The 25,000-nt window shown below is 42.8% G+C and overlaps 1 protein-coding gene across 1 annotated transcript in view; it reads left to right on the forward strand.

Moving 5' to 3' along the window:
• sardh (sarcosine dehydrogenase) overlaps window positions 1-25,000 on the forward strand; it is a 97,123-nt gene that overhangs the window by 50,472 nt on the left and 21,651 nt on the right. Inside the window, exons 13-15 of the mRNA XM_062057160.1 lie at window positions 15,168-15,251; window positions 21,197-21,310; window positions 21,388-21,526. Coding sequence (XP_061913144.1) covers window positions 15,168-15,251; window positions 21,197-21,310; window positions 21,388-21,526 — 337 coding nt within the window. The remainder of the gene's footprint in view (window positions 1-15,167; window positions 15,252-21,196; window positions 21,311-21,387; window positions 21,527-25,000) is intronic.

Below are 25,000 nucleotides of genomic sequence, written 5' to 3' on the forward strand. Positions count from 1 at the left end.
TATGTATGTATGTGTATGTATGTATGTATATATAAATGTATATGTATGTGTATATATATATATATATATGTATGTATATATATATGTATGTATGTATGTATGTATGTATGTATGTATATATAAATGTATATGTATGTGTGTATATATATATATATATATGTATGTATATATATATAGATATATGTATGTGTATATATACTGTATATATATATGTATGTATATATATATTTATATATATATGTATGTATATATATTTATGTATGTATGTATTAATATATATATGTATGTGTGTGTATGTATGTATGTATATATAAATGTATATGTATGTGTGTGTATATATATATATGTATGTATATATATAGATATATGTATGTGTATATATACGGTATATATATATATGTATGTATATATATATATATATATATATATGTATATATATATATATATATATATATATATATATATATATATATATATATATTTATTTATTTATGTATGTATATATATTTATGTATGTATGTATGAATATATATATGTATGTGTGTGTATGTATATATATATATATATATATATATATATATATATATATATATATGTATATGTATATATGCATATTACTGTGAATATTATTTTACGGTTTTAAAATGTTGTCGACTGAGCTGAGTTTTTTTACTGTAAAATCTACGGTTGTTATTTTACGGTGTATTACTGTCAATGGAAAAACGCTACCACATTTTTTTTAACGCTAATATACTAGCAGCTCAGTAGCCAGTATGAAAAAATAGAAATCAGTGTTAGTGTTTTTTCATCTACAGTAATGTATTGTAAACATCTTTGTAAAATTTTTCAGAAACATTTTGGCAATAAACCTGCCAGTTTATTCCCTAAAAAAAAACAGTGGTGCCGTTTACTGTAATTTATAGAAAAAACTGAATATTTGACAGTAAAATTGTAGTGACTGAGCTACCGTTTTTTTACTGTAAAATCTACATTTGTTGTTGTTTACGGTGTATTACTGTCAATGGAGAAACACTACCACATTCTTTTTCACGCTAAAATACTGGCAGCTCAGTAGTCAGAATAAAATAAAATAAAATAAACAGTGTTGGAGTTTTTCCATTTACAGTAATGTATTGTAAACATCTTTGTAAAATGTTACAGCAAAAGTTTATATTTTACAGTAGTGTTTTTATTGTAAATGTTTTTCTACAGTGTACATAAATGAGGCAAATTCATATTATTTGCTGTTCCAAGCGGCCCTCAATGAAAAGCAGTTTGGTATAAAAGATGTCGCCGCCCTGGCCCCGCCCCCTTCGCCCTTTTTTGCCATTTGTGGAACTCTGTCCAGGTTCCAGGGCTTCTTGCTGGCTATATTTAACCTTCCACCATCAAGACACCTTTCTTTTATTTTGGCGGGTCGTTGCAATCTGTCCCTGCTTCCATACGCCAGCATAGGACCACATTTTGTTATCCTTAAAAAACTGGACCCGGCTGCACGGCACCATCGAGCCGTGTGCGTCCGCAGGAAGTCATGCGTGCTCCAGCTGCGTGGGGGCGGGGCTTGAGGTGCACGCCAATGTGGGCGCACACGTGCTTCTTCTGGCTCGCCGTCGCAATTTTAGAAAGAACACGAGCAGAATGTGACGAGTCAAGCATGCACTCTGATGTTGTGCAGACATTTTTATTTTACATACAGTGGCCCTTATTGGCTCCTACACCCTACATGGTGTAGGAGCCAATAAGTCAGTAGTACATGGTGTAGGAGCCAATAAGTCAGTAGTACATGCTGTAGGAGCCAATAAGTCAGTAGTACATGGTGTAGGAGCCAATAAGTCAGTAGTACATGGTGTAGGAGCCAATAAGTCAGTAGTACATGGTGTAGGAGCCAATAAGTCAGTAGTACATGGTGTAGGAGCCAATAAGTCAGTAGTACATGGTGTAGGAGCCAATAAGTCAGTAGTACATGGTGTAGGAGCCAATAAGTCAGTAGTACATGGTGTAGGAGCCAATAAGTCAGTAGTACATGGTGTAGGAGCCAATAAGTCAGTAGTACATGGTGTAGGAGCCAATAAGTCAGTATTACATGGTGTAGGAGCCAATAAGTCAGTAGTACATGGTGTAGGAGCCAATAAGTCAGTAGTACATGGTGTAGGAGCCAATAAGTCAGTAGTACATGGTGTAGGAGCCAATAAGTCAGTAGTACATGGTGTAGGAGCCAGTAAGTCAGTAGTACATGGTGTAGGAGCCAATAAGTCAGTAGTACATGGTGTAGGAGCCAATAAGTCAGTAGTACATGGTGTAGGAGCCAATAAGTCAGTAGTACATGGTGTAGGAGCCAATAAGTCAGTAGTACATGGTGTAGGAGCCAATAAGTCAGTAGTACATGGTGTAGTCAGTAGTACATGGTGTAGTCAGTAGTACATGGTGTAGGAGCCAATAAGTCAGTAGTACATGGTGTAGGAGCCAATAAGTCAGTAGTACATGGTGTAGGAGCCAATAAGTCAGTAGTCCATGGTGTAGGAGCCAATAAGTCAGTAGTACATGGTGTAGGAGCCAATAAGTCAGTAGTACATGGTGTAGGAGCCAATAAGTCAGTAGTACATGGTGTAGGAGCCAATAAGTCAGTAGTACATGGTGTAGGAGCCAATAAGTCAGTAGTCCATGGTGTAGGAGCCAATAAGTCAGTAGTACATGGTGTAGGAGCCAATAAGTCAGTAGTACATGGTGTAGGAGCCAATAAGTCAGTAGTACATGGTGTAGGGGCCAATAAGTCAGTAGTACATGGTGTAGGAGCCAATAAGTCAGTAGTACATGGTGTAGGGGCCAATAAGTCAGTAGTACATGGTGTAGGAGCCAAGAAGTCAGTAGTACATGGTGTAGGAGCCAAATAAGTCAGTAGTATATGGTGTAGGAGCCAATAAGTCAGTAGTCCATGGTGTAGGAGCCAATAAGTCAGTAGTACATGGTGTAGGAGCCAATAAGTCAGTAGTACATGGTGTAGGGGCCAATAAGTCAGTAGTACATGGTGTAGGAGCCAATAAGTCAGTAGTACATGGTGTAGGAGCCACTAAGTCAGTAGTACATGGTGTAGGGGCCAATAAGTCAGTAGTACATGGTGTAGGAGCCAATAAGTCAGTAGTACATGGTGTAGGAGCCAATAAGTCAGTAGTACATGGTGTAGGAGCCAAAAAGTCAGTAGTCCATGGTGTAGGAGCCAATAAGTCAGTAGTACATGGTGTAGGAGCCAATAAGTCAGTAGTACATGGTGTAGGGGCCAATAAGTCAGTAGTACATGGTGTAGGGGCCAATAAGTCAGTAGTATATGGTGTAGTCAGTAGTACATGGTGTAGGAGCCAATAAGTCAGTAGTACATGGTGTAGGAGCCAATAAGTCAGTAGTACATGGTGTAGTCAGTAGTACATGGTGTAGGAGCCAATAAGTCAGTAGTCCATGGTGTAGGAGCCAATAAGTCAGTAGTACATGGTGTAGGAGCCAATAAGTCAGTAGTACATGCTGTAGGAGCCAATAAGTCAGTAGTACATAGTGTAGGAGCCAATAAGTCAGTAGTACATGGTGTAGGAGCCAATAAGTCAGTAGTACATGGTGTAGGAGCCAATAAGTCAGTAGTACATGCTGTAGGAGCCAATAAGTCAGTAGTACATGGTGTAGGAGCCAATAGTACTGTCATGTACATACTGTATGTATTTTAATGTCATGTACATACTGTATGTATTTCCATGTCAGGTATGATGCTGGGCGGGGGTTGCGGTCGAGAACTGGCTCACTGGATCATCCATGGACGTCCTGAGAAGGACATGTATGGATATGACATCAGGTACATGTATGATGACATCAGGTACATGTATGATATGACATCAGGTACATGTATGATATGACATCAGGTACATGTATGGATATGACATCAGGTACATGTATGACCATATATATATGTATAGACACGTGTGTGTGTGTGTGTGTGTGTGTGTGTGTGTGTGTGTGTGTGTGTGTGTGTGTGTGTGTGTGTGTGTGTGTGTGTGTGTGTGTGTGTGTATAAATATATATATGGTCAAAAGTGTACACATACTTGTAAAGAACATCATGTCATGGCTGTCTTGAGTTTCCATTTCTACATCACGTGGACAAAGATAAGACCTTCTGGAGGAAAGTTCTGTGGTCAGATGAAACTAAAATGGAGCCACAATACCCAGCAATATGTTTGGAGGAGAAAAGGTGAGGCCTTTAATCCCAGGAACACCATCCCTACCGTCAAGCATGGTGGTGGTAGTATTATGCTCTGGGCCTGTTTTGCTGCCAATGGAACTGCTGCTTTAAATGGGACAATGAAAAAGGAGGATTAGCTCCAAGTTCTTCAGGACAAGCTAAAATCATCAGCCCGGAGGTTGGGTCTTGTTGGGTGTTCCAACAGGACAATGACCTCAAAAGTGGTAAAGGAATGGCTAAATCAGGCTAGAATGAAGGTTTTAGAATGGCCTTCCCAAAGTCCTGACTTAAAGGTGTGGACAATGCTGAAGAAACAAGTCCAAGTCAGAAAAGCAACACATTTAGCTGAACTGCAGCAATTTAGTGGTCAAGCAGAAGCTTGTGGATGGCTACCAAAAGCGCCTTATTGCAGGTAAACTTGCCAAGGAAGCAAATATTAACATTGCTGTATGTATACTTTTGACCCTCACATTTTCAGTAGACACATAATAAATTCATAAAAGAAGCAAACTTCATGAATGTTTTTTGTGACCAACAAGTATGTGCTCCAATCACTACATCACAAAATAATAAGACTTGTAGAAACTCAAGACAGCCATGACATGATGTTCTTTACAAGTGTATGTACACTTTTGACCACCACTGTATGCATATATATATATATATGTATATATATATATATATATATATATATATATATATATATATATATATATATACTAGAGATGTCCGATAATATCGGCCTGCCAATATTATCGGCCGATATATGCGTTAAAATGTAATATCGGAAATTATCGGTATCGTTTTTTTTAATTTTTTTTATTTTTATTAAATCAACATAAAAAACACAAGATACACTTACAATTAGTGCACCAACCCAAAAAACCTTCCTCCCCCATTTACACTCATTCACACAAAAGGGTTGTTTCTTTCTGTTATTAATATTCTGGTTCCTACATTATATATCAATATATATCAATACAGTCTGCAAAGGATACAGTCCGTAAGCACACATGATTGTGCGTGCTGCTGGTCCACTAATAGTACTAACCTTTAACAGTTAATTTTACTAATTTTCATTCATTACTAGTTTCTATGTAACTGTTTTTATATTGTTGTACTTTCTTTTTTATTCAAGAAAATGTTTTTAATTTATTTATCTTATTTTACAATTTTTTTTAAAAAGTACCTTATCTTCACCATACCTGGTGGTCCAAATTAGGCATAATAATGTGTTAATTCCACGACTGCATATATCGGTTGATATCGGTATCGGTAATTAAAGAGTTGGACAAAATCGGAATATCGGATATCGGCAAAAAGCCATTATCGGACATCCCTAGTATATACAGTATATGTATATAGTCAAGGTTTCTGTGGTTTAACCATTATACAGTGCTCAATACCGGAGTAGAGCGGAATATACGTTAGGTCAGAAAAAAACACAAAAGGCTATATCATCCCTACAAGCCTGTTTGGCAGGTTTCCCTGCCCGTCAGGGGATTTTATTGAAGTGTCTGTGGCTGTTACATACTGTATATATAGGGTACATTACATGGGGGTGTGGCCATTGTTGCACAATAGTGCCTTGCTTCTGTGCCGGATGATGAGACTAGTTGGTTGTGTTTGTTTAAAGTGGACATGCTGGGGTGGTACAGTATATAATACAACATTGACTCACACAACAAAAAGATCCTGAGCACTCACAGACAAGCAATAGCTAACCACTCTAACTCCACAGATAGTTGCAATTGCAGACAAAGGATTAACTGCCCACTCAACGGAAACTGCTTAAAAACATCAGTTGTTTACCAAGCCAGCAAGGCAAGGACTAGTCCGACACGGAGACTTACATCTGAATGGATCTCCTCCTCAGGCGCTTCCACAACTCTCTGACAGACAACCACCGTTGGATCCGAGAGCGAAGCCATGAGTCGTACGCCAAGAACTACTCTGTGGTTTTCCCCTTCGATGAACCGCTGGCCAGCAGGAACATGAGGAAGGATCCTTTTCACCAGGTAGATGCTCTTCTTACACCTACACAGGTGTGCAGAGTCTGCTGCAAATACTTCTCACTGGACCAGGGAAAACTGGGTCAATGAGGCTTGTCCCACCTGTGGGAAGGGAAAACTGGGTCAATGAGGCTTGTCCCACCTGTAGGAAGGGAAAACTGGGTCAATGAGGCTTGTCCCACTTGTAGGAAGGGAAAACTGGGTCAATGGGGCATGTCCCACCTGTAGGAAGGGAAAACTGGGTCAATGAGGCTTGTCCCACCTGTAGGAAAAAGGGAAAACTGGGTCAATGAGGCTTGTCCCAACTGTAGGAAGGGGAAACTGGGTCAATGGGGCTTGTCCCACCTGTAGGAAGGGAAAACTGGGTCAATAGGGCGTGTCCCACCTGTAGGAAGGGAAAACTGGGTCAATGGGGCTTGTCCCACCTGTGGGAAGGGAAAACTGGGTCAATGAGGCTTGTCCCACCTGTAGGAAGGGAAAACTGGGTCAATGAGGCGTGTCCCACCTGTAGGAAGGGAAAACTGGGTCAATGGGGCTTGTCCCACCTGTAGGAAGGGAAAACTGGGTCAATGAGGCTTGTCCCAACTGTAGGAAGGGGAAACTGGGTCAATGGGGCGTGTCCCACCTGTAGGAAGGGAAAACTGGGTCAATGAGGCTTGTCCCACCTGTAGGAAGGATAAACTGGGTCAATGGGGCTTGTCCCACCTGTAGGAAGGGAAAACTGGGTCAATGGGGTGTGTCCCACCTGTAGGAAGGGGAAACTGGGTCAATGGGGCTTGTCCCACCTGTAGGAAGGGAAAACTGGGTCAATGGGGCTTGTCCCACCTGTAGGAAGGGAAAACTGGGTCAATGGGGCGTGTCCCACCTGTAGGAAGGGAAAACTGGGTCAATGGGGCTTGTCCCACCTGTAGGAAGGGAAAACTGGGTCAATGGGGCGTGTCCCACCTGTAGGAAGGGAAAACTGGGTCAATGGGGCTTGTCCCACCTGTAGGAAGGGAAAACTGGGCCAATGGGGCGTGTCCCACCTGTAGGAAGGGAAAACTGGGTCAATGGGGCATGTCCCACCTGTAGGAAGGGAAACTGGGTCAATGGGGTGTGTACCACCTGTAGGAAGGGAAAACTGGGTCAATGAGGCTTGTCCCACCTGTAGGAAGGGAAAACTGGGTCAATGAGGCTTGTCCCAACTGTAGGAAGGGGAAACTGGGTCAATGGGTCTTGTCCCACCTGTAGGAAGGGAAAACTGGGTCAATGAGGCTTGTCCCACCTGTAGGAAGGGAAAACTGGGTCAATGGGGCTTGTCCCACCTGTAGGAAGGGAAAACTGGGTCAATGGGGCTTGTCCCACCTGCAGGAAGGGAAAACTGGGACAATGAGGCTTGTCCCACCTGCAGGAAGGGAAAACTGGGTCAATGGGGCATGTCCCACCTGTAGGAAGGGAAAACTGGGTCAATTGGGCATGTCCCACCTGTAGGAAGGGAAAACTGGGTCGATGGGGCTTGTCCCACCTGCAGGAAGGGAAAACTGGGTCAATGGGATGTGTCCCACCTGTAGGAAGGGTAAACTGGGTCAATGGGGCTTGTCCCACCTGCAGGAAGGGGAAACTGGGTCAATGGGGCGTGTCCCACCTGTAGGAAGGGAAAACTGGGTCAATGGGGCTTGTCCCACCTGTAGGAAGGGAAAACTGGGTCAATGGGGCATGTCCCACCTGTAGGAAGGGAAAACTGGGTCAATGGGGCTTGTCCCACCTGTAGGAAGGGAAAACTGGGTCAATGGGGCATGTCCCACCTGTAGGAAGGGAAAAGGTAGTTAGATAGTCCAACTGGAGATAAGTGTGTTGATGGTAGTTAGATAGTCCAGCTTGCTAGCAAGCTAACGTGAGCATGATAATAGTTAGCTTGTGTCACATACCAAGTTATATGACTCTAAGGTTTATGGCTGGAGAATTAGAGATAAAAAGAGTACAACTAGCTAAAAAAGTTAGCACTTTAATGTTAGCATGCTAGCTGTTAACAATACCAAGTTGCAAAGTCAGCTAAAAAAGCTAGAACTTTAATGTTAACATGCTAGCATGCTAACGTAAACATGCATACAGTTAGCATGTTTCAAATAGCAAGTTATATTACAGTAAGGTGTATGGCTGCGGAATTAGAGAAAATAGAGTAAAGTTAGAAAAAAAAAGTTAGCGCTTTATTGTTAGCGTGCTAGCATGTTAACTTTAGCACACTAACAGTTACCAGCTGTAAGTTATATGACTCTAGGGTAAACGGTTGCAAAATGAGTTCAAAAAGCTAGCACTTTTTTGTTAGCATGTAAACATAAACATGCTAATGGTTGGGATTTCTTCTTACCCAGTCATGTGCTAGCTTCTTAACGTTAGCATGCTAGTACGCTAACATTAGCATTACAATGTTTCCAGCTAATACAACACTTTTTTGTCTAATTCCGCAGCCATACACCTTAGAGTCATATAACTTGGAATGTAACACATTTGAACTGTTAGCGTGCTCATGTTAGCATGCTAGCAGGCTAACATCAAAGTGCTAACTTTTCCCCCCTAATTTTACACTTTTTTGTCTAATTCCGCAGCCATACACCTTACTGTCATATAACTTGGTATTTGAAACATGCTAACTGTATGCATGTTTACGTTAGCTTGCTAGCAGGCTAACATCAAAGTGCTAACTTTTTCCCCCTAATTTTACACTTTTTTGTCTAATTCCGCAGCCATACACCTTACTGTCATATAACTTGGTATTTGAAACATGCTAACTGTATGCATGTTTACGTTAGCATGCTAGCATGCCAACATTAACATGCTAGCTTTTTGAGCTAAATTTGCAACCGTTTAACCTACAGTCATATAACTTGGTATGTGTTAACATTAGCAAGCTAACATTAAAATGTTAACTTTTTTAGCTAATTATACACTTTTTACTGTAATTCCCCAGCCATACACCTTAGTCATATAACTTGGTATGTGACATAAGGTAACTGTTAGCTAGCTGACATTAGCGTGCTAACTTTTTGAGCTAGTTTTGCAACCGTTTACGCCAGACACATATAACTTGGTATGTGACATTTGTTACCTGTTAGCATGCAAACAATAGCATGCTAGCAAGCTCACTTCAGCTTGCTAACGTTTTCATCTAATTTGACACTTTTTTTCTACTTCTGCAGCCGTACACCTTGTGAGTCATAACTTGGTATATGAAACCTGCTGACTGTTATCGTGCTATCCTTAGCACACATGCTAAGTGATAGCTTTTTTATGTAAATATGCTACTGTTTTAGGCTAGCTCTGTGGCTTGTTTTGTACAGTTTTACCTAAATGTGACGGCTTCAGACACCATCTAATAAGTACGGCCAGAAGTCCAGGGCACAGATAGCAGGCCCATCAAAATGTTCTAGCTAATATTAATCTTGTAGCAAGTCAAAAGTTTAGGGACACCTTGTTTACATGAGAGGGTGTGTCAAAACGTGAGAGTGCATTTTGCAGTATCCTCTTTATAGCACTCTTCTTTCTTGCTAACCAGTCTGAGCGCACGCTCGCCGTGAAACGGACCCTCGTGGAGCCCTAATCACGCGCCGAGGGCCAATCGCCTAGCAACCAGACCTTGCTGACGCCGTGTTGTATTTGCAGCCCGGGGAAAATCACCTCCATTAGTTGCTAAACGAGTTGCTGACCACGTCTCCGAGGGCGACTTAAAGCCGTTTTGCAGCTAACGAGACGCTCTCGGGAGGCCATGTGAGGCCGAACAGGGTTCTGCTTCACGCTCGCCAGCGCAGACGGTAAATATAGCCAGGTGTGGGAAGGTTTGGCAGCTCCGGTACGCTGTGGGCGACTGTCACCTCCAGCAGGCGTCTTATTTTAGATACACAACTTTACTATCGCTGTTTTTGATTTGAAAGCATAGTCTGCGTCAGTGTTACATAACCCATAGTTGGGTTACTCAGTTGTAATACACTTTCCCACCACTGGTGGCAGTAATGACAATATCAAACAAACAGAAGCTAAAATCATAGACAAGTTTAAGCGCAAAAATGACGACTAAAGTGGTGAATCTGTAGTTTCATTTGCACTTTAATTTTATTGACAGTTTGTTTAACAAACATGGAATACAAAAAATATTATTAAATGTTTCTATTATATTTTATTAATTAATGTATAACTAAAAAGTTAGGCGCTATATTTATTAAATGTAATTACAATCAAAAGTAGGATAAGTTTTATTACTAGTTTAGTGTTAATATTTGAGTGGAAAAGTTGGGCCCCCCAAATTTAAAAAGGTTAAATATATTTTTATCCTAAATCAACCATTTGCAACCCGCAGCTTGGTTTTTATTGGCCCGCCACACATTTTCCAGACAAAAGAAACAAATTCCGGGTGAGAACACGACACAAAAAACAAACTAGGATATCATTTCAGGAGAAATTGCGTGTGGATGCGGAAATGCGCGAGCCTAACTTAAATGCTACGGTTAGCATGCCAACAACTAGAATGCGTCAAGTACTGAGTAATATGACTATGAAGTGTTTGCATGGAAAATTAGCACAAAAAAAGGTAGCATGCTAAGAGTTAGCATCTGTCAAATAAAAAGTTGTATGACTATTAAGCATATGCATGCAAAAGTAGCTGAGAAAAGTTAGCATTCTAACAGCTAGCATGTGTCAAGTATCAAGTAATATGACTATGAAGCGTAGGCCTGCAGACTTAGCTAAAACATGTCAAATACCAAGTTATAGGACTATGAAGCGTAGGCCTGCAGACTTAGCTAAAACATGTGTCAAATACCAAGTTATAGGACTATGAAGCGTAGGCCTGCAGACTTAGCTAAAACATGTCAAATACCAAGTTATAGGACTATGAAGTGTAGGCCTGCAGACTTAGCTAAAACATGTGTCAAATACCAAGTTATAGGACTATGAAGCATAGGCCTGCAGACTTAGCTAAAACATGTGTCAAATACCAAGTTATAGGACTATGAAGCGTAGGCCTGCAGACTTAGCTAAAACATGTCAAATACCAAGTTAGAGGACTATGAAGCGTAGGCCTGCAGACTTAGCTAAAACATGTGTCAAATACCAAGTTATAGGACTATGAAGCGTAGGCCTGCAGACTTAGCTAAAACATGTGTCAAATACCAAGTTATATGACTATGAAGCGTAGGCCTGCAGACTTAGCTAAAACATGTCAAATACCAAGTTATAGGACTATGAAGCGTAGGCCTGCAGACTTAGCTAAAACATGTGTCAAATACCAAGTTATAGGACTATGAAGTGTAGGCCTGCAGACTTAGCTAAAACATGTCAAATACCAAGTTATAGGACTATGAAGCATAGGCCTGCAGACTTAGCTAAAACATGTGTCAAATACCAAGTTATATGACTATGAAGCGTAGGCCTGCAGACTTAGCTAAAACATGTGTCAAATACCAAGTTATAGGACTATGAAGCGTAGGCCTGCAGACTTAGCTAAAACATGTCAAATACCAAGTTATAGGACTATGAAGCGTAGGCCTGCAGACTTAGCTAAAACATGTGTCAAATACCAAGTTATAGGACTATGAAGTGTAGGCCTGCAGACTTAGCTAAAACATGTGTCAAATACCAAGTTATAGGACTATGAAGCGTAGGCCTGCAGACTTAGCTAAAACATGTGTCAAATACCAAGTTATAGGACTATGAAGCGTAGGCCTGCAGACTTAGCTAAAACATGTCAAATACCAAGTTATAGGACTATGAAGCGTAGGCCTGCAGACTTAGCTAAAACATGTGTCAAATACCAAGTTGTATGACTATGAAGCGTAGGCCTGCAGACTTAGCTAAAACATGTGTCAAATACCAAGTTATAGGACTATGAAGCGTAGGCCTGCAGACTTAGCTAAAACATGTGTCAAATACCAAGTTATAGGACTATGAAGCGTAGGCCTGCAGACTTAGCTAAAACATGTGTCAAATACCAAGTTATAGGACTATGAAGTGTAGGCCTGCAGACTTAGCTAAAACATGTGTCAAATACCAAGTTATAGGACTATGAAGCGTAGGCCTGCAGACTTAGCTAAAACATGTGTCAAATACCAAGTTATAGGACTATGAAGCGTAGGCCTGCAGACTTAGCTAAAACATGTCAAATACCAAGTTATAAGACTATGAAGCGTAGGCCTGCAGACTTAGCTAAAACATGTGTCAAATACCAAGTTATAGGACTATGAAGCGTAGGCCTGCAGACTTAGCTAAAACATGTGTCAAATACCAAGTTATAGGACTATGAAGCGTAGGCCTGCAGACTTAGCTAAAACATGTGTCAAATACCAAGTTATAGGACTATGAAGTGTAGGCCTGCAGACTTAGCTAAAACATGTGTCAAATACCAAGTTATAGGACTATGAAGTGTAGGCCTGCAGACTTAGCTAAAACATGTGTCAAATACCAAGTTATAGGACTATGAAGCGTAGGCCTGCAGACTTAGCTAAAACATGTCAAATACCAAGTTATAGGACTATGAAGCGTAGGCCTGCAGACTTAGCTAAAACATGTCAAATACCAAGTTATAGGACTATGAAGCGTAGGCCTGCAGACTTAGCTAAAACATGTGTCAAATACCAAGTTATAGGACTATGAAGCGTAGGCCTGCAGACTTAGCTAAAACATGTGTCAAATACCAAGTTATAGGACTATGAAGCGTAGGCCTGCAGACTTAGCTAAAACATGTGTCAAATACCAAGTTATAGGACTATGAAGCGTAGGCCTGCAGACTTAGCTAAAACATGTGTCAAATACCAAGTTATAGGACTATGAAGTGTAGGCCTGCAGACTTAGCTAAAACGTGTGTCAAATACCAAGTTATAAGACTATGAAGCGTAGGCATGCAGACTTAGCTAAAACATGTGTCAAATACCAAGTTATAGGACTATGAAGCATAGGCCTGCAGACTTAGCTAAAACATGTGTCAAATACCAAGTTATAGGACTATGAAGCGTAGGCCTGCAGACTTAGCTAAAACATGTGTCGAATACCAAGTTATAGGACTATGAAGCGTAGGCCTGCAGACTTAGCTAAAACATGTGTCGAATACCAAGTTATAGGACTATGAAGCGTAGGCCTGCAGACTTAGCTAAAACATGTGTCAAATACCAAGTTATAGGACTATGAAGCGTAGGCCTGCAGACTTAGCTAAAACATGTGTCAAATACCAAGTTATAGGACTATGAAGCGTAGGCCTGCAGACTTAGCTAAAACATGTGTCAAATACCAAGTTATAGGACTATGAAGTGTAGGCCTGCAGACTTAGCTAAAACATGTGTCAAATACCAAGTTATAGGACTATGAAGCGTAGGCCTGCAGACTTAGCTAAAACATGTGTCAAATACCAAGTTATAGGACTATGAAGTGTAGGCCTGCAGACTTAGCTAAAACATGTGTCAAATACCAAGTTATAGGACTATGAAGCGTAGGCCTGCAGACTTAGCTAAAACATGTGTCAAATACCAAGTTATAGGACTATGAAGCGTAGGCCTGCAGACTTAGCTAAAACATGTGTCAAATACCAAGTTATAGGACTATGAAGCGTAGGCCTGCAGACTTAGCTAAAACATGTGTCAAATACCAAGTTATAGGACTATGAAGAGTAGGCCTGCAGACTTAGCTAAAACATGTGTCAAATACCAAGTTATAGGACTATGAAGCGTAGGCCTGCAGACTTAGCTAAAACATGTGTCAAATACCAAGTTATAGGACTATGAAGCGTAGGCCTGCAGACTTAGCTAAAACATGTCAAATACCAAGTTATAGGACTATGAAGCATAGGCCTGCAGACTTAGCTAAAACATGTGTCAAATACCAAGTTATAGGACTATGAAGCGTAGGCCTGCAGACTTAGCTAAAACATGTGTCAAATACCAAGTTATAGGACTATGAAGTGTAGGCCTGCAGACTTAGCTAAAACATGTGTCAAATACCAAGTTATAGGACTATGAAGCGTAGGCCTGCAGACTTAGCTAAAACATGTCAAATACCAAGTTATAGGACTATGAAGCGTAGGCCTGCAGACTTAGCTAAAACATGTGTCAAATACCAAGTTATAGGACTATGAAGCGTAGGCCTGCAGACTTAGCTAAAACATGTGTCAAATACCAAGTTATAGGACTATGAAGCGTAGGCCTGCAGACTTAGCTAAAACATGTCAAATACCAAATTATAGGACTATGAAGCGTAGGCCTGCAGACTTAGCTAAAACATATGTCAAATACCAAGTTATAGGACTATGAAGCGTAGGCTTGCAGACTTAGCTAAAACATGTGTCAAATACCAAGTTATAGGACTATGAAGTGTAGGCCTGCAGACTTAGCTAAAACATGTCAAATACCAAGTTATAAGACTATGAAGCATGTGCATGCAAAAGTAATGCAAAACAAGTTATCATGCTAAGAGCTAGCATGTGTGAGTTACCACATAATATGACTATGAAGCGTATGCATGTAAAATTTGTTTAAAAAAACGTTAGCATGCTAACAGCTAACCTGCATCAAGTACCACGTAATGTGACTATGAAGAGTATGCCTGCAGAATTAGCAAAAAAAAAGTTAGCATGCTAACAGCTAGCTTGCATCAAGTACCAAGTAATATGGCAATGAAGCATATGCATGCAAAATTAGCTAACAAAAAAAGGTAGCATGCTAACAGCTAGCATGCATCAAGTAATATGACTATGAAGACTATACCTGCAGAATTAGCTAAAAAAAAAAAAAGTTAGCATGCTAACAGCTAGCTTGCATCTAGTACCAAGTAATATGGCAAGGAAGCATATGCAACATCTATAAGCCATTAGGGAACATTTGTGGATAAGTTTGTGTGTGTGTGTGTGTGTGTCTGTGTGTGCGTGTGTGTGTGTGTGTGTGTGTGTGTGTGTGTGTGTGTGTGTGTGTGTGTGTCCAGGTGCTGATGGAGCAGGGCTGCGTCTTCCAGGAGAGACACGGCTGGGAGAGACCGGGCTGGTTCACCAGGGATGGACCCGCTCAGGTGACACACCCTCACCATCCACACACATGATTAGGCACACCCTCACCATCCACACACATGATTAGGCACACCCTCACCATCCACACACATGATTAGGCCCACCCTCACCATCCAGATACATGATTAGGCACACCCTCACCATCCACACACATGATTAGGCCCACCCTCACCATCCAGATACATGATTAGGCACACCCTCACCATCCACACACATGATTAGGCCCACCCTCACCATCCAGATACATGATTAGGCACACCCTCACCATCCACACACATGATTAGGTATACCCTCACCATGCAGTACCACAGTGTAGACAGGACACATGATTAGGCACCCCGTCACCTTCCAATACCACAGTGTAGACAGGACACACCATTAGGGACACCCTCACCATACAGTACCAGTGTAAACAGGCCACATGATTAGGTACACCCTCACCTTCCAATAGGACAGTGTAAACAGGCCACATGATTAGGGACACCCTCACCTTCCAATAGGACAGTGTAAACAGGCCACATGATTAGGTACACCCTCACCTTCCAATAGGACAGTGTAAACAGGACACATGATTAGGGACACCCTCACCTTCCAATAGGACAGTGTAAACAGGCCACATGATTAGGTACACCCTCACCTTCCAATAGGACAGTGTAAACAGGCCACATGATTAGGTACACCCTCACCTTCCAATAGGACAGTGTAAACAGGCCACATGATTAGGTACACCCTCACCTTCCAATAGGACAGTGTAAACAGGACACATGATTAGGTACACCCTCCCCTTCCAATAGGACAGTGTAAACAGGCCACATGATTAGGGACACCCTCACCTTCCAATAGGACAGTGTAAACAGGCCACATGATTAGGGACACCCTCACCTTCCAATAGGACAGTGTAAACAGGACACATGATTAGGGACACCCTCACCTTCCAATAGGACAGTGTAAACAGGCCACATGATTAGGTACACCCTCACCTTCCAATAGGACAGTGTAAACAGGCCACATGATTAGGTACGCCCTCACCTTCCAATAGGACAGTGTAAACAGGACACATGATTAGGTACGCCCTCCCCTTCCGATAGGACAGTGTAAACAGGCCACATGATTAGGGACGCCCTCACCTTCCGATAGGACAGTGTAAACAGGCCACATGATTAGGGACGTCCTCACCTTCCAATAGGACAGTGTAAACAGGCCACATGATTAGGGACACCCTCACCATCCAATAGGACAGTGTAAACAGGCCACATGATTAGGTACACCCTCACCTTCCAATAGGACAGTGTAAAGAGGCCACATGATTAGGGACACCCTCACCATCCAATAGGACAGTGTAAACAGGCCACATGATTAGGTACGCCCTCACCTTCCAATAGGACAGTGTAAACAGGACACATGATTAGGTACGCCCTCCCCTTCCGATAGGACAGTGTAAACAGGCCACATGATTAGGGACGCCCTCACCTTCCGATAGGACAGTGTAAACAGGCCACATGATTAGGGACGCCCTCACCTTCCGATAGGACAGTGTAAACAGGCCACATGATTAGGGACGTCCTCACCTTCCAATAGGACAGTGTAAACAGGCCACATGATTAGGGACACCCTCACCATCCAATAGGACAGTGTAAACAGGCCACATGATTAGGTACACCCTCACCTTCCAATAGGACAGTGTAAAGAGGCCACATGATTAGGGACACCCTCACCATCCAATAGGACAGTGTAAACAGGACACATGATTAGGTACACCCTCACCATCCAATAGGACAGTGTAAACAGGCCACATGATTAGGTACACCCTCACCATCCAATAGGACAGTGTAAACAGGACACATGATTAGGTACACCCTCACCTTCCAATAGGACAGTGTAAACAGGCCACATGATTAGGTACACCCTCCCCTTCCAATAGGACAGTGTAAACAGGCCACATGATTAGGTACACCCTCCCCTTCCAATAGGACGGTGTAAACAGGCCACATGATTAGGTACACCCTCCCCTTCCAATAGGACGGTGTAAACAGGCCACATGATTAGGTACACCCTCCCCTTCCAATAGGACGGTGTAAACAGGCCACATGATTAGGTACACCCTCACCTTCCAATAGGACGGTGTAAACAGGACACATGATTAGGGACACCCTCACCTTCCAATAGGACAGTGTAAACAGGCCACATGATTAGGTACACCCTCACCTTCCAATAGGACAGTGTAAACAGGCCACATGATTAGGTACGCCCTCACCTTCCAATAGGACAGTGTAAACAGGCCACATGATTAGGGACACCCTCACCTTCCAATAGGACAGTGTAAACAGGCCACATGATTAGGTACACCCTCACCTTCCAATAGGACAGTGTAAACAGGCCACATGATTAGGGACGCCCTCACCTTCCGATAGGACAGTGTAAACAGGCCACATGATTAGGGACGCCCTCACCTTCCGATAGGACAGTGTAAACAGGCCACATGATTAGGGACGCCCTCACCTTCCAATAGGACAGTGTAAACAGGCCACATGATTAGGGACACCCTCACCATCCAATAGGACAGTGTAAACAGGCCACATGATTAGGTACACCCTCACCTTCCAATAGGACAGTGTAAACAGGCCACATGATTAGGGACACCCTCACCATCCAATAGGACAGTGTAAACAGGACACATGATTAGGTACACCCTCACCATCCAATAGGACAGTTTAAACAGGCCACATGATTAGGTACACCCTCACCATCCAATAGGACAGTGTAAACAGGACACATGATTAGGTACACCCTCACCTTCCAATAGGACAGTGTAAACAGGCCACATGATTAGGTACACCCTCCCCTTCCAATAGGACGGTGTAAACAGGCCACATGATTAGGTACACCCTCCCCTTCCAATAGGACAGTGTAAACAGGCCACATGATTAGGGACACCCTCACCTTCCAATAGGACAGTGTAAACAGGCCACATGATTAGGGACGCCCTCACCTTCCAATAGGACAGTGTAAACAGGCCACATGATTAGGGACACCCTCACCTTCCAATAGGACAGTGTAAACAGGCCACATGATTAGGGACACCCTCACCTTCCAATAGGACAGTGTAAACAGGCCACATGATTAGGGACACCCTCACCTTCCAATAGGACAGTGTAAACAGGCCACATGATTAGGGACGCCCTCACCTTCCAATAGGACAGTGTAAACAGGCCACATGATTAGGGACACCCTCACCATCCAATAGGACAGTGTAAACAGGCCACATGATTAGGTACACCCTCACCTTCCAATAGGACAGTGTAAAGAGGCCACATGATTAGGGACACCCTCACCATCCAATAGGACAGTGTAAACAGGCCACATGATTAGGTACACCCTCACCTTCCAATAGGACAGTGTAAAGAGGCCACATGATTAGGTACACCCTCACCTTCCAATAGGACAGTGTAAACAGGCCACATGATTAGGTACACCCTCACCATCCAATAGGACAGTGTAAACAGGACACATGATTAGGTACACCCTCACCATCCAATAGGACAGTGTAAACAGGACACATGATTAGGTACACCCTCACCTTCCAATAGGACAGTGTAAACAGGACACATGATTAGGGACACCCTCACCTTCCAATAGGACAGTGTAAACAGGCCACATGATTAGAGACACCCTCACCTTCCAATAGGACAGTTTAAACAGGACACATGATTAGGGACACCCTCACCTTCCAATAGGACAGTGTAAACAGGCCACATGATTAGGTACACCCTCACCTTCCAATAGGACAGTGTAAACAGGCCACATGATTAGGTACACCCTCACCTTCCAATAGGACAGTGTAAACAGGCCACATGATTAGGTACACCCTCACCTTCCAATAGGACAGTGTAAACAGGCCACATGATTAGGTACACCCTCACCTTCCAATAGGACAGTGTAAACAGGCCACATGATTAGGTACACCCTCACCTTCCAATAGGACAGTGTAAACAGGCCACATGATTAGGTACACCCTCACCTTCCAATAGGACAGTGTAAACAGGCCACATGATTAGGGACACCCTCACCTTCCAATAGGACAGTGTAAACAGGCCACATGATTAGGGACACCCTCACCTTCCAATAGGACAGTGTAAACAGGCCACATGATTAGGGACACCCTCACCTTCCAATAGGACAGTGTAAACAGGCCACATGATTAGGGACACCCTCACCTTCCAATAGGACAGTGTAAACAGGCCACATGATTAGGTACACCCTCACCTTCCAATAGGACAGTGTAAACAGGCCACATGATTAGGGACACCCTCAGCTTCCAATAGGACAGTGTAAACAGGCCACATGATTAGGGACACCCTCACCTTCCAATAGGACAGTGTAAACAGGCCACATGATTAGGTACACCCTCACCTTCCAATAGGACAGTGTAAACAGGCCACATGATTAGGTACACCCTCACCTTCCAATAGGACAGTGTAAACAGGCCACATGATTAGGTACACCCTCACCTTCCAATAGGACAGTGTAAACAGGCCACATGATTAGGGACACCCTCACCTTCCAATAGGACAGTGTAAACAGGCCACATGATTAGGTACACCCTCACCTTCCAATAGGACAGTGTAAACAGGCCACATGATTAGGGACACCCTCACCTTCCAATAGGACAGTGTAAACAGGCCACATGATTAGGGACACCCTCACCTTCCAATAGGACAGTGTAAACAGGCCACATGATTAGGTACACCCTCACCTTCCAATAGGACAGTGTAAACAGGACACATGATTAGGGACACCCTCACCATCCAATAGGACAGTGTAAACAGGCCACATGATTAGGTACACCCTCACCTTCCAATAGGACAGTTTAAACAGGCCACATGATTAGGGACACCCTCACCTTCCAATAGGACAGTGTCCCAAAACGTTCTTGTCTTCTTCCTTCACTTGTGTCTTCTTCCTTCACTTGTGTCTTCTTCCTTCACTTGTCTTCTTCCTTCACTTGTCTTCTTCCTTCACTTGTCTTCTTCCTTCACTTGTGTCTTCTTCCTTCACTTGTGTCTTCTTCCTTCACTTGTCTTCTTCCTTCACTTGTCTTCTTCCTTCACTTGTCTTCTTCCTTCACTTGTCTTCTTCCTTCACTTGTGTCTTCTTCCTTCACTTGTCTTCTTCCTTCACTTGTCTTCTTCCTTCACTTTTGTCTTCTTCCTTCATTTGTGTCTTCTTCTTTTACTTGTCTTCTTCATTCATTTGTGTTTTCTTCCTTCACTTGTGTTTTCTTCCTTCACTTGTGTCTTCTTCCTTCACTTGTGTCTTTTTCCTTCACTTGTCTTTTTACTTCACTTGTGCCTTCTTCCTTCACTTGTCTTCTTCCTTCACTTTTGTCTTCTTCCTTCATTTGTGTCTTCTTCTTCCTTCACTTGTGTCTTCTTCCTTCTTTTGTGCCTTCTTCCTTCACTTGTGTCTTCTTTCTTCACTTGTCTTTTTCCTTCACTTGTCTTCTTCATTCACTTGTCTTCTTCCTTCACTTGTGTCTTCTTCCTTCACTTTTGTCTTTTTCCTTCACTTGTCTTCTTCATTCACTTGTCTTCTTCCTTCACTTGTGTCTTCTTCTTCCTTCACTTGTGTCTTCTTCCTTCATTTGTCTTTTTCCTTCACTTGTCTTCTTCATTCACGTGTCTTCTTCTTCCTTCACTTGTGTCTTCTTCCTTCTTTTGTGCCTTCTTCCTTCACTTGTGTCTTCTTTCTTCACTTGTCTTTTTCCTTCACTTGTCTTCTTCATTCACTTGTCTTCTTCCTTCACTTGTGTCTTCTTCCTTCACTTTTGTCTTTTTCCTTCACTTGTCTTCTTCATTCACTTGTCTTCTTCCTTCACTTGTGTCTTCTTCTTCCTTCATTTGTGCCTTCTTCCTTCACTTGTGTCTTCTTCCTCCGTGTGGCGTTGAAGGTGAAAGACTACGATTATTACGGTGCGTACGAGGTGAAGAAGAACCAGGAGTACAAGTACAAGGAGCTGCTGGGCAAAGAGTACACCTTTGACTTCCCTCCTCATCATGACCTGGTAACGACTTCAGCGCCACCTTCTCACACTTGAGTCTTTTTATATTAGAGATTGATTGTTTGTTTTGAACCATGCAGATTAAGAGTGAGTGCCTGTCGTGCAGACACGGTGTGGCCGTCTTCAACATGTCCTACTTTGGAAAGTTCTATCTCACCGGCCCTGACGCCAAGAAGGCGTCCGACTGGCTCTTTACTGCCGACGTCAACAAGAAGCCTGGTGAGTGCAACCACGCACCTCACACATGCTTGACAGGACTGACAGGTGTACACGTCCAAAATGCACCTCAGAGCTAGTCGACAGGACTGACAGGTGTACACGTCCTTAAACGCCTCACAGATAGTCGACAGGACTGACAGGTGTACACGTCCTTAAACGCCTCACAGATAGTCGACAGGACTGACAGGTGTACACGTCCTTAAACGCCTCACAGATGGTTGCCAGGACTGACAGGTGTACAGTCCAAAACACACGTCGCAGATAGTCAACAGGACTGACAGGTGTACACGTCCTTAAATGCCTCACAGATGGTTGCCAGGACTGACAGGTGTACAGTCCAAAACACACCTCAGAGATAGTCGACAGGACTGACAGGTGTCCACGTCCACAAACACCTCGTAGATAGTTGACAACGGTACAGTCCACAATGCACCTCACAGATGGTTGACAGGACTGACAGGTGTAAAGTCCAAAATACGTACACCTCAGAGATAATTGACAGGACTGACGGGTGTACAGTCCACAACACACCTCACAGATGGTGTAGAGGACTGACAGGCATACAGTCCACACCGCACCTTACAGGTGGTTAACAGGACTAACAGGTGTACAGTCCTCAACGCACCTCACAGATGGTTGACAGGACTGACGGCTGTACAGTCCAAAACGTACCTCACAGTTGGTTGACAGTACTGACAGGTGTACAGTCCACAACACACCTTACAGTTGGTTGACAGGACTGACAGGTGTACAGTCCACAACACACCTTACAGTTGGTTGACAGGACTGACAGGTGTACAGTCCACAACGCACCTTACAGTTGGTTGACAGGACTGACAGGTGTACAGTCCACAACGCACCTTACAGTTGGTTGACAGGACTGACAGGTGTACAGTCCACAACACACCTTACAGATGGTTGACAGGACTGACAGGTGTACAGTCCTCAACGCACCTTACAGTTGGTTGACAGCACTGACAGGTGTACAGTCCACAACACACCTTACAGATGGTTGACAGGACTGACAGGTGTACAGTCCACAACACACCTTACAGATGGTTGACAGGACTGACAGGTGTACAGTCCACAACACACCTTACAAATGGTTGACAGGACTGACAGGTGTACAGTCCACAACACACCTTACAGATGGTTGACAGGACTGACAGGTGTACAGTCCACAACACACCTTACAGTTGGTTGACAGGACTGACAGATGTACAGTCCACAACACACCTTACAGATGGTTGACAGGACTGACAGGTGTACAGTCCACAACACACCTTACAGATGGTTGACAGGACTGACAGGTGTACAGTCCACAACACACCTTACACTTGGTTGACAGGACTGACAGGTGTACAGTCCACAACACACCTTACAGATGGTTGACAGGACTGACAGGTGTACAGTCCACAACGCACTTTACAGATGGTTATGGTTGACAGGACTGACAGGTGTACAGTCCACAACACACCTTACAGATGGTTGACAGGACTGACAAGTGTACAGTCCACAACGCACCTTACAGTTGGTTGACAGGACTGACAAGTGTACAGTCCACAACACACCTTACAGTTGGTTGACAGGATTGACAGGTGTACAGTCCACAATGCACCTCGCAGATGGTTGACAGGACTGATAGGTGTAAAGTCCAAAATACGTACACCTCAGAGATAATTGACAGGACTGACGGGTGTACAGTCCACAACACACCTCACAGATGGTGTAGAGGACTGACAGGCATACAGTCCACACCGCACCTTACAGATGGTTGACAGGACTGACAGGTGTACAGTCCATAACACACCTTACAGATGGTTGACAGGACTGACAGGTGTACAGTCCACAACACACCTTACAGTTGGTTGACAGGACTGACAGGTGTACAGTCCACAACACACCTTACAGATGGTTGACAGGACTGACAGGTGTACAGTCCACAGCGCACTTTACATGACAGGATGTTTATATCTTCCCGTTTAGATGAAGGAGAAGTCTCCCTGTAAAAGTCTCCCTGCAGACACTGTCTTGGGTTGTGTGTTTGTTTATACGTGCGGTTATACACTGAATGTCACAGATGAACAACTTGTAGATTGATGGCTAAATCCTCCTAAGGGAGGCATGATTTATAATCTAGACTAACTTGGATGAATGGAGAGCTGCTGGCTCAGTGTAAAGTAGCAGAGGGCTACTTAGCTGTTTGGATCAATCCACTGCTAAAGAAATAATCCGTCTGCGTTAGTGCTTATAATAACAACATGGCAAATATTTGCTTAATATTCAGGTCATGACATGTATTGTTGGCGGGTTTTAGATGGTTATTTAAAGGCGAAATAGAGAGCCTCCATAGACGGACTATTTATGTATTTATTTATTGGCCATTTAGAATGCATAATGAAATAAAAACATGTGTTCATGTCTTACATGAGGATTGTGAATGATTAACAGCACATCTCTTTACAATGTTTGCATATTTCCAGTATGACTGCCCTAATAATATGGTCAGAGTACAGAAGTGTTACTACACTGACGTACAATCTAGGGAAATGACCACAGATGTTCGGAGCGGAATATTCAAAATGGCCAAATGAATTTGTGGCATTTTGTGATGTTTAGACGGTTTGCACATACTTTGTGTATTTTGAATACAACTGGATGTTTAATGGACACAATTGAGCAAATCAAGTCAACTGGCTTTTAGGTTCCAAGGACAGCGTTACTGAAGTCCATCTGAACTTGACATGACTTTGCTGGGCAGTTTTACAATCTTCTTCTTCCAGGCAAGTGTTTGTTGCAGTACTGGCAGGCAGTAAAGTGGGAAACATAACTAAAGGAAGGCACTGAACCACATTACAAGAACATCTTCTTGCTAGCATCAAAAGGAGTTGGAAGGGATACAAGTATGTGTTTGCATGCAGGGGAGGATGTTTTAAACCAAGGACAAATGTTTTAGCTTCGGTTTTGAGTGCTGAGGCGGAACTCTGTTGTCATAACAACATGAGTTATATTATTATAACAACATGAGTTATATTATTATAACAACATGAGTTATATTATTATAACAACATGAGTTATATTATTATAACAACATGAGTTATATTATTATAACAACATGAGTTATATTATTATAACAACACATCAGATCATCTTCTGCTTAAATGAAGTTGGGTCACGGGGGCAGCAGCCTAAGCCTTCTTCCTTCACTTTTGTCTTCTTCCTTCACTTGTGTCTTCTTCCTTCACTTGTGTCTCCTTCCTTCACTTGTGTCTTCTTCCTTCACTTGTGTCTTCTTCCTTCACTTGTGTCTTCTGCCTTCACTTGTCTTCTGCCTTCACTTGTGTCTTCTTCCTTCACTTGTGTCTTCTTCCTTCACTTGTGTCTTCTTCCTTCACTTGTGTCGTCTTCCTTCACTTGTGTCTTTTTCCTTCACTTATGTCTACTTCCTTCACTTGTGTCTACTTCCTTCACTTG

This window comes from Entelurus aequoreus, linkage group LG08, assembly GCF_033978785.1.
Source record: "Entelurus aequoreus isolate RoL-2023_Sb linkage group LG08, RoL_Eaeq_v1.1, whole genome shotgun sequence".
In the NCBI taxonomy this organism is placed as follows: Eukaryota; Metazoa; Chordata; class Actinopteri; order Syngnathiformes; family Syngnathidae; genus Entelurus; species Entelurus aequoreus.